Source organism: Cnephaeus nilssonii (assembly GCF_951640355.1).
Source record: "Cnephaeus nilssonii genome assembly, chromosome: 18".
Taxonomy (NCBI): Eukaryota; Metazoa; Chordata; class Mammalia; order Chiroptera; family Vespertilionidae; genus Cnephaeus; species Cnephaeus nilssonii.
The window spans coordinates 40,757,227-40,768,525 of NC_137089.1; the positions used below are offsets into that span (position 1 = coordinate 40,757,227).

Sequence of the window (11,299 nt, forward strand, 5' to 3'; positions counted from 1 at the left end):
TCTAATTGAAGGCCAAAAGAATCTCCATTCTGAGTAGATGAGATGGAGAAAATAACTGATGAGAGAAAGGCGAGTCTGATAATAAAAAATCTTAAGAGGCCATAGGTTAAGGTGGGACACTAAGCAAGGAGAGCATCAAAGGGAACTGGCCAAACTAGAAAAATGACCGAGAAAAAATAATACTTTTTGTGGAACCAGTCACAAGCTTTGATGTTTCATTTAGGTCTCACAAGAATCTCTTCTTATCTAAGTCACAATACGGACGCCAATCACAAGATTTTAATGAGAAAGAAAAAGCAGAAACTCTTATAAGTGAGTACTCTTACTACAGTTTTAGAAGTGGAAAATGGATGTGTTCTCGAAAGTGAGCCAACCCTTTACCTCATCACCACAGTGCGCACACACACTTCAGACCATTGAAGCACGAGATTAAATGTCATGACTTCACGGACGGTCCATAGTTATTTTTAATTATAATTTGATTGTATGTACCTTCTTAGTATGTAGGCATTTAACCAATGTTTATTGAACTTCACAGAGTCAATTATAGGTACTGGTTAGAAAGTTAGCTACTCTGACTGCCGAGTTTACATACTTTTGCTAATGTGTACACTGCTTTTCTACTGTAACTTTATTTAGCAACTTGGAATAGTTACTTATCTGAAACATAAATACAGTTGATTCTTGTTACTCACAGTTATGTTCTTTAAAGTCTCCATGAACACTGAATTAGTGAATACTGAAACTACAGGAGAGGGTGGGAGAGGTTCCTTGAAGCCTCTGGTCACATTTTTGTCAACTAATCAGTACATAACTTTTTTTAGGTGTTTCTGTTTAAAGACATCTTATTTAATATATAGTATATTCATTAACATTGAACTCATGGCAAACAGCACTGTAACTTCATGCCTGAATGAAGCATATCTATCATATTCTCTCTGTAGGGAGCACTTCTTGCATTTAGGAACACTAGATAGCATTTCCACCATACATTTGAGCGTTTTAAAATTACCAACAAAGTTACTAGCAGATAGCACAAAATGTTGCCCTGAATAGACTATCATAAAAGGCAGTTATTTATAGCTTGAGAGCCAAAATAAGAAGGCAGAGCTTCACCTTCTTTAACTTCAGCTGGAAATGTGCACCTCAGGTAACTGATTTTTTGCACATGTCCACCAATGACCATGAAAGCACTATGAGTATTGACTTATTAAGTTACAAATTTTAATAAGTAGGTGGATTTTCAAATACAGAATCCATGAATATGAAAATTAACTATATATAGAATCTAGCTATCCTCGTTGCATTCAGAATTTATTATCCTTATTAAAGACATGGCTGGATTGATTTAAGAAACAAGTAACAATAACCAAAAAATCTTAAAAGCGGTCCATAGTTATTTTTAATTATAATTTGATTGTATGTTCCTTCTTAGTATGTAGGCATTTAACCAATGTTTATTGAACTGACACTATGTTCTAGATACTGCACTAATGCAAGGATTTTAAAACCTTACTGGCCCTGGTTGGTTGCTCAGTGGTTACAGCGTTGGCCCATGGACAAAAGGGTCCCGGGTTTGATTCCCAGTCAAGGGCACGTACCTGAGTTGCAGGTTCATCCCTGTGCCCTGACCGGGGCATCTGCTGGAGACAAGCAATTGATGTGTTTCTCTCTCTCTCTCTCTCTCTCTCTCTCTCTCTCTCTCTCTCTCCCTCCCTCCCTCCCTCCCTCCCTCTCTCTCTCTCTCTCCTCCCCTCTCTCTCCCCCCCTCCCCCTCTTCCCCTCTCCCCCTTTTCCCCTTACCCTCTCACTCCCTCTCCCTCTCCTTCTCCCTCTCCCACCCTCTCTTTCCCTTTGTACCCTCCCTCCTACCCTCTCTAAAAATCAATGGAAAAAATATCCCCGGGGGTGGGGATTTTTAAAATAACTTTATTTATCCAAACCTAAACACACTAATCAATATAAAAATAATAGATGTACCAATTTGATGCCAGGTACATAGTAGGCCTACAATAAATATTAATTGAATAAATATATTCATAGTTGATGGCTGCTTTCATGGTCACTATTAGCTAATAATATCTGTATACTGCAGGTCAAAATCATTTACACCCATAGATATTATCATCATTCTCATTTTAAAGACGGTAAAGTTAAATTCAAAGAAATGTTTGCTTCATGTTGGTTAAGTTTTAAAGTTGTTTTTCTACATCTATTGCTACAAAATGCCTAGGGGGAGAAACCAAGATGGCGGCATAAGGTAAACACCTAATTGTCGCCTACCACAACAATTTTGAAACTACAACTGGAAAACAGAGCACACACCGTCCAGAACCACCGGAAAGCTGGCAGAGTGGAAAACCTACAACTAGAGAAAAACAGAGAGGGGAACGCTGAGCCTCAGGAGCTGTGGAGGTGTGGAGATCCATGAGCGCGGAAAGGGCGGGCAGCTGAATACACGGCTGGCTTGCTCGCAGTGCGCGCGCGGAGAGGGAGGGCAGCAGACGCTGCGTGGCTAGCTTTCTCGTTTGGGAGAAAAACAAAACCTCCCGACTGCACTGAAATCCAGCTGCGGTCGGGGAGACACTGGTCTGTTTGGCAGCCAGCGAGGCTCAAAAGCTGCCTTCTCTCAGAGGTGCGCAGCCATTGATTAGGGCACGGAGAAACCTGCCCTCTTAGGGCGGCGCGGACGGAAACCAAGTTTGTCTGCGCCATTCTGAGACTCCGCCCCATCCAAGCTGAGCACAGAAGCTCTCCCAGCGGAGACACTGCTGATCCTCACAGCCAACTGGCTTGGAGATCAATTCCCGCCAGTGATACCAACAATCCCAACCACTCTGAACTCCAGTTTCTGGGGACACCCGGGGGACCCAGACGCCTATGGGACTCTTGGCCATCGGTCGGAGAGTGAGAGTGACTTTTCTGTCGGTGTGGATGACACTAGATTTCAACCACTCTCATAAGGGACACATTCAAGAGGCAGACTCAGTGAGCACCAAAGCCCTACTGTATCTCCAGCACAGCAATTCTTCCGTTATAGACACAGCAGGTCCTCACAACCAATTGGACCGGAGGTCAATTCCTCCCAGTGTACCAACAGCAAGCAGGGCTTTTAACTACACCAAGACTTTCCACTCAGCCCACAAAGGGGAGTACCAAGAGCGACCACCTAGGGTGATTGGGGAAGCTGAGCTACCGGCCCCTATAGGTCACCGACCACACAAAGCCACTCCATCAACACAGGGAGGCAGCCAAAATGTGGAGACATCGAAGTATGTCACAAGTAGGAGAGATAGATGAAAGCAAACTAATGGACGACACAGTGTTCAGAACCATATTTATAAGGTTGTTCAAGAATCTTCTAAAAACCGCTGAGAAACTTGAAGAGACCTTCAAGGACCTAAATGAGAATACCAAAAAAATGGAAAAGGACCAGTCAGAAATTATGCATACACTGTCTGAAATAAAGAATATACAGAGTAGACCACCGCACCCGAAGAGTCAAACCAAAGATCTGGAATATGAGGAAGAAAAAAACACCCAACCAGAGAGGTGGGAAGAAAGAAGAATCCAAAAGTGTGAGGATAGCGTAAGGAGCCTCCGGGATGGCTTTAAGCGTACCAATATCCGAATTTTTGGGGTGCCAGAAGAGAGAGAGCAAGATACTGAAAACCTATTTGAAGAAATAATGACAGAAAACTTCCCCCACCTGGTGAAAGAAATAGACTTACAGGTTCAGGAAGCGCACAGAACCCCAAACAAGAGGAATCCAAAGAGGACCACACCAAGACACATCATAATTAAAATGCCAAGGGCAAAAGACAAAGAGAGAATCTTACAAGCAGCAAGAGAAAAACAGTTACCTACAAGGGAGCACCCATACGACTGTCAGCTGATTTCTCAACAGAAACTATGCAGGCCAGATGGGAATGGCAAGAAATATTCAAAGTGATGAATAGCAAGAACCTACAACCAAGACTACCCAGCAAAGTTATCATTCAGAATTGAAGGGCAGATAAAGAGCTTCACAGATAAGAAAAAGCTAAAGGAGTTCATCACCACCAAACCAGTATTATATGAAATGCTGAAAGGTATTCTTTAAAAAGAGGAAAAAGAAGAAAAAAGTAAAGATAAAAATTATGAACAACAAATACATATCTATCAACAAGTGATCCTGAAAATCAAGTGAATTAAAAATCTGAATAAACTGGTGAACATAATAGAATCAGAGGCATAGAATGGGAGTGGATTGATAATTCTCAGGGGGAAAGGGGTGTCTGTGTGGGGGGTATGGGAAGAGACTGGACAAAAATCATACACCTATGGATAAGGACAACGGAGGGGAGGGAACCTGGTGATGGAGAGATATGGGGGGAAAAAAGGAGAAACAATTGTAATAATCTGAACAATAAAGATTTATTTTTTTAAAAAATGCCTAGGAATTATAATTCTAAACTAAAATAATTTGGTTCCCTTGATCTACTTAGGTGCCTATCTAACTACAGAAACTGCTTGGTATCAGGAAATAAATAAGTCTTGTACATTCAGCAAGAACTGTAGGGATGCTCAGGGCCCATGGTGAACTACCTCTCCTAACATACATAATTTTAGAATAATCTTAAATTCTACAAAGAACCCTGTTGAAATTTTAATTTGAGATTGCATTGTATCAGTAGATAATTTTGGAGAGAATTGACACAATTATATGAAATCTTCCTGTGCATGAACAAAAGGTGTATATCTGTATTTAGATTTTTATATTTTCTTATAACGTATGTGTACACACATATATAGTAATGCTTTATAAGTTACTATATATAAGTCTTGATCACTTTTGCAAGGTTTATCCCTAAGAATGTTACATTTTTGTTACTGTAAATATTATCTTTCAGTTGTTTTAATTAAATATTTTAACTGTTGTTAATGTACAGACGTTCTATTTAGTTTTGTTTATTGAGCTAACCATTAAATAATAGTTTATTATCTACCCATCTTGCTAAACCTCTTTTAGTTCTATTTTTAGATTCTTTTAGGTTTTCTGTATAAAAATTTTTGTACAATAATTATAATTCTATGTCTTTTCAGTTACATATATATTTCTTGTTTTAGTAAACTATAAATAAGAAAGAAGGGATGAGGAAAAAGTTATACTACATTGTATCAAATACTTCTTAAATATTATCCTAAGAAAATTTAACAGATGATGAAAAGGCAGGATCTGGGAAGTGAGATGACTTGTTTAAAGGCATGCAAAATAATCAAGATTCAAAACACACCCCCTCTGATTTTCTAGTACTGATTCTTGCATTGTGCAATGCTGTTTCAAGATTCAAAGGGGGGAAAATTAAGCACAAAGAATTATTTCCCTTTAAAATCGCTAAAAAATAAATAAGAATTTCATTGTAATCTTTTAAAATTCAATTTCTCATTTTCTTTTAATGTAAAACAATTTTTGATGACAGTTTTTCTACTTTTAGGTAGAAGAAAGACAGAGGGAAACAGACACACCACTGAAAGAAAGAGAATGGATGTTTTAAACAATCAACCAGAAACTTCTAAAAATTACCGATCTAGAAAAAAACAGGTACTTGTTTATTATTTTAAAACAATACTTAATGGACAGTAAAGTCATAACTTGGATAATTGTGATTATTTCATGTTGTTTCTTTTCAACCCTAAAAAAAAAATCATGAGCATAAATGTTTCTTTTGGGCTGTCTCTGATTTTGCTATCCTATATAATAAAGAGGTAATATGCAAATTGACTGTCATGCCCTTGCACAAGATGGCCAGCACCATGTGGTCACAAGATGGCCAGCAGGGGAGGGCAGTTGGGGTGACCAGGCCGGCAGGGGAGCAGTTAGGCATCATTCAGGCTGGCAGGCAGAAGCAGTTAGGGGCAATCAGGCAGGCAGGCAGGTGAGCGGTTGGGAGCCAGCAGTCCCAGATTGTGAGAGGGATGTCCAACTGCCAATTTAAGCCTAATCCCTGTGGGATTGGGCCTAAACCAGCAGTTGGGCATCCCCTGAGGGGTCGCAGATTGCAGAGGGTGCAGGCTGGGCTGAGGGACACCCCTCCCCCACCCCTCCCCTGCACAAATTTCGTGCAACGGGCTGGGCTGAGGGACACCACCACCACCGCACCCCCCTGCACGAATTTCGTACACCGGGCCTCTAGTCTTAGTATAATTGGCCAATCTGCCTATTCAAAGTTCCAAGAAAATACTTCACCCACATTTTAAAAATAGTCTTAAGTTGGGTATTGATAATGACATTTATTTAAACTTGTTATACTATCATAGAGTCAGTTCATCAGATGTAAGGTGGGACATAAATCTACATATGTAAACTTTTATATTCATACGAGAGGCCCAGTGCATGAAAATTCATGCACTGGAAGGGGGGTTCCCTCAGCCTGGCCTGACCCCTCTCACAGTCCGGGAGCCCTCAGGGGCGGGGAGCGACCCGTTGATCAGGGAAAGGTGATGCCCCCATCACACCTCTGCTGCTGCCACTGCCGGCAGCGCAAGCCTTGACCAGCCCTGATTACCTGAGCCTCGGGCGCCCCTGGGCAGCTGGGCAGCCAAGATCCGAGGCTTGCCTGCGCTTTGGGCTGGCCCTGGGCAGCTGGGGGGGGCGGGGGTTTGAGAGAACTGGGGGACTCCGGAGGCAGGCTCTCTGGCAGGGCTGAGGGGAGTGGGCGCCGCCATCTTTGAGGGTGTGGCAGTCAGCATATTCCTCCTTTTTGTCTGTGGGCGTCACCATCTTTGTGAGGGCGTGACGGTCAATTAGTATATTCCCTCTTTATTAGATAGTATTTTCCTAATAGAAGTCCAATTTAAATAAGGTTCTTCTGTTCAAAAAAAGACACTATTTGATAAGACATTTTTCTATTCAGCAAGTTAAGATTGGTCAGTTTTAAGACTCACTTATTTCCCCTCTAAATGAAGATAGTCCTGTGCCATCTGTCCAGTGTCTGAAACCATTGTTCCCTGAATTGTGTCTGGTTTTCTGGTTGTTTACAGCAGGTGAATAAATCTGGTCCTTTTTCTATCTTTGTGGAAATGGAAAGTGATCCTATACCTTTTTCTTACTCTGCTGTGTTAAACATGATTTTTTTTTTTTCTTGATAAGTTTTTTGCAAAGGGTTTATGTTGTGATGTTAGAGCTAGGGTCAAGTTCCAGGCTATAGGAATATCTCCTATGACTCGAGCTTATTTTGGCCTTGCCTTCTCTCCCAGTGTACATAGCAAGCAATAACTACTTTTGCTTTGTTTTCTGCACATATTGCTTATCTGTGTGATTCCTTATTTAGTCTCAGCACCTCTATTTTTGGAACTGTTGCAGATTGAGGGAGGCTCTTGCTGTTGTAGACCAGGGATTGAGGGTGTGCACCTCAGGATGTTTCTTACTTTGGAAGTGTTCACCATAGGCAGAGATCTGTAAGCAGGGTGACTGTACCCTGTTTCTTCACATACCTTTCATCATTTTTCACTGATAATGTATCCCTTTCACCTGTTATGGTTCAGGTCATAGGGGGTCTTCTAACTTTATCAGAGTTTGGAATTTTATTTCTTTTCTTGTTGCTGTTGGGTGAATTCCCAAAAGAGAACAAGGAAATGCTGAACTTATGCCACCAATAGTTTTACATATTTTTGTCTTTGATTTTTTGCACTATGAATATGATGTGCCAAAGTGTAGTTTTTATATATACACACTATTTTTTCCCCTACTTTGTTTTCTCTGATATTCCTGGACCTGTTTTGGTGTCTTGTCATTAATTTTGGGAAATTCTCAGCCATTATTACTTTAAATCTTTATTCTGTGCCTTCTCCCTTTTTTCAGTGTCCTATTATGTGTATGTTACACTTTTTGTAATTGTCCCAGAGTTCTTGGCTATTATTTTTTCTTTCTGTTCTTCACTTGTCAATTTGGGAAGTTTCTGTTCACTGATTCTTTCTCAATCCATGTCTGTTCTGCTGATAAGCCCATCAGAAGTTACTGGGTTGTTGATTTAGCATTTCCTCTCCAGTCTTCCTTAGGGTTTATATCTCTGCTTACATTTATCCATCTGTTCATACGTTGTCCACTGTAGCCTTGGCATATTGATCATAATTATTTTAAATCCCCACTTTGATAATGCCAAAATTTTTTGCTATAGCTGATCCTGATGCTTTATCCCTTCAGATTGTGTTTTTCGCCTTTCAGTTTTTATCATTTTTGTTGATAGCTGGACATGATGTATCAAAGGAACTGGGGTAAATGGGCCTTTATTGTGAGGTTTTATGTTTCTCTGGTGAAGAATTATGCTTTATTTACTATTTGCTCTAGCTGTAGATGTCAGGAGCTAAGATTTCCTTGTTTTTATCTCCCTTGTTACATTTGGATTTTCCTAGAGACTCCTCCTTAGTGATAGTCCAAGGCAGCTCTTTCAGCTGAGGCAGTTGGTATATAGGAGATCAGATAATGTGGTGGTAAGATGGGGGTGGGGGAAAGGAAGCATTCGGTAATTCTGTGATTGTCATTAGTGATCCTGTGTCATAGGCTAAGACCTTCATATGCGCTTCTCAGCTTTTATTTCCTCCTTTTGGGTGAAATAGGAAGGCTAGAGGGGGCTGAAGTTGGATATTTTCCTTTCCCTACATGGAAGACTAGAGAGGACTAGAATTGAGTGTGTCTACATGTCATTTAGGCTTGGCAAAATTATTGTCCCTTGAGGACATGCTTTTGTTAATGAGAACAGAATGCTCTAAATGTATTTCAAAATGACTACTTTTCCCCTCCTCTTCACCCTGATAATCTGGTGGGGGTAAAACTCACAGAAGTTTGTTGACCCCATTAAGATTGGGACCCTAGAGTTTTTTGTTGTTGTTTTAATCCTCACCCAAGGATAGTTTTCCATTGATTTTTAGTGAGAGTGGAAAAGAGAGGGAAAGACATAGAAATATTGATCTGAGAGAAACACTGATTGGTTGCCTTCTACACACACTCCACCTGGGCCCAGGCCGGGGAGGAGCCTGCAACTGAGGTAAATGCGCTGGACTGGAATCAAACCCAGGACCCTTTGGTCTGCAGGCCAGCATTCTTTCCACTGAGCCAAACTGGCTACAGCGGGACCCTAGAGTTTTTTAATTGAAGCTTGTCCATAGTGAGCCTCTATCAATTTGTCCATCACAGTTAAAAATTTCTACCACTACTGGCTCCAGCTGTGAGCTGCTCCTAGCCAGCTGTGATTTTCTGCATCCACTTTTGTGTCTTCCTAGTGTTCAGGGCACCAGTTTACCTCAAATGACATTACTTTTCTGATGGATCTAAGAAGAGTTGTTAACTTCAATTTTTTTTTTCTTCTTGTTCTGAGGTCTAAAGTAATAATTTTTAAGTTCTTTGCATATTGATCCAAAAATTAGAAATCCCTGCCTCATACTTTTAATCTTTCCCTGTAGTTCTTAGGGAAATTTATATCCATAAATAACACCTATTCCAATTTCAAATGGAATAGGTGTTATTTATGGATATATTTGAGAAAACAGTTTATGTCTTCCTTTGTATTCAAAACAAAATGGGATATCAAGTACATAATTTTAAAAATAGCATATAGATGATACTGTCTGTCATTGTTTACTATGCCCACCCTCCAAAAAAAATCTGATCTCACTAGTGTCTGGTTTTACTTTTAGCTCTGTCTGTCTGTAGCTCTCCGGTTTTAAGCATCTGAGCACTTATGTAAAATGAACAATAGTAAGGGCCCTTAAAAATCTTATTATAAATACTAGAGGCCCAGTGCATGAAATTCGTGCACTGGTGTGGGGGGGTTGTCCCTCAGCCCAGCCTGTGGGATTGGGCCTAAACCAACAGTCGGACATCCCTCTCACAGTCTGGGACTGCTGGCTCCTATCTGCTTGCTTGCCTGCCTGCCTGCCTGCCTGCCCCTAACCGCTTCTGCCTGCCAGCCTGATTAACACCTAACTGCTCCCCTGCCGACCCAATCACTCCCAACTACCCTCTCCTGCAAGCCTGGTCCCCCCCCCAACTGCCTTCCCCTGCCGGCCTGATGGCCCCCAACTGCCCTCTGCCAGCCAATTTTGTTCTGATTGGTCAGTTTCTATGCCAGTCAGCCTCTCTGGGCCTATTACTGGGGCCTGATCAGAAAGGCAGGGCTGATCCGCAGCCCCGGTGGAGGCTTGGAGAGAAATGGAGGCATGGCTGCTGGCCAGAATTGGAGAGAAAGAGGCAAGTGCTGATCAACAGCTGCCTCAGAGGCTACGGATCAGACCCTGCTTCTCTCTTCAGGCCTCTCTCCAGGCTTGATTCACAGGCCTCTCTCCGGGCCTGATTCGCAGCCCCCTCAGCAGTCAGTGCTGGGTCGCCGTGGCAACCCAGTGCTGACTGCAGGACTGACTTCTAGTTGGTCGAACCTCCGGTCGTGACAGACCTGGAATTTTTATATATTTGGACTAGAGGCCCAGTGCACGAAATTCATGCATGGGGGGTGGGGTTGTTCCTCAGCCCCTGCACCCTCTCCAATCTGGGACCCCTCGAGGGATGTCCAACTGCCCGGTAGGATCGGGCCTAAGCAGCAGTCGGACATCCCTCTCACAATCCAGGACTGCTGGCTCCCAACTGCTCGCCTTCCTGCCTTCCTGATTGCCCCTAACCACTTCTGCCTGCCAGCCTGATCATCCACTAGCCACTCCCTGCCAGCCTGATTGATGCCTAACTGCTCCCCTGCCAGCCTGATTGATACCTAACTGCCCTTCCCTGCCTGCCCGGTCGCCCCTAACTGTCTTCCCCTGCAGGCCTGGTCCCCCCCAACTGCCCTCCCCTGCAGGCCTGGGTCCCCCTCAACTGCCCTTCCCTGCCTGCCCGGTCGCCCCCAACTTCCTTCCTCTGCCGGCCTGGTCACCCCTAACTGCCCTCCCCTGCAGGCTTGATGACCCCCAACTGGCCTCCCTTGCAGGCCTGGTCCCTCCCAACTGCCCTCTCCTGCTGGCCATCTTGTGGCAGCCATCTTGTGTCCACATGGGGGCAGCCATCTTGTGTGTTGGAGTGATGGTCAATTTGCATATTACTCTTTTATTAGATAGGATAGAGGCCTGGTGCATGGGTGGGGGCCAGCTGGTCTGCCCTGAAGGGTGTCCCGGATCAGGGTGGGGGTTCCCTTGGGGTGTGGGGCAATCTGGGCGAGGGACCTGTGGTGGTTTACAGGCCAGCCACGCGCCCACCCCCCCCCCCACCCCCCACCCCACCCCACCCCCACCCCCACCCCCACCACCCCCCCCGGCGACCCAAGCAGAGGCCCTG

At 43.2% G+C, this 11,299-nt stretch overlaps 1 protein-coding gene across 2 annotated transcripts in view; it reads left to right on the forward strand.

Annotated features, from left to right (window-relative positions):
- The window catches only part of TERF1 (telomeric repeat binding factor 1), a 37,966-nt gene that overhangs the window by 19,630 nt on the left and 7,037 nt on the right, over positions 1–11,299 (forward strand). For both annotated transcript variants that reach the window (XM_079796213.1, XM_079796214.1), the window contains 2 exons: positions 224–312; positions 5,478–5,584. In XM_079796213.1, the coding sequence (XP_079652339.1) occupies positions 224–312; positions 5,478–5,584 (196 nt within the window). The remainder of the gene's footprint in view (positions 1–223; positions 313–5,477; positions 5,585–11,299) is intronic.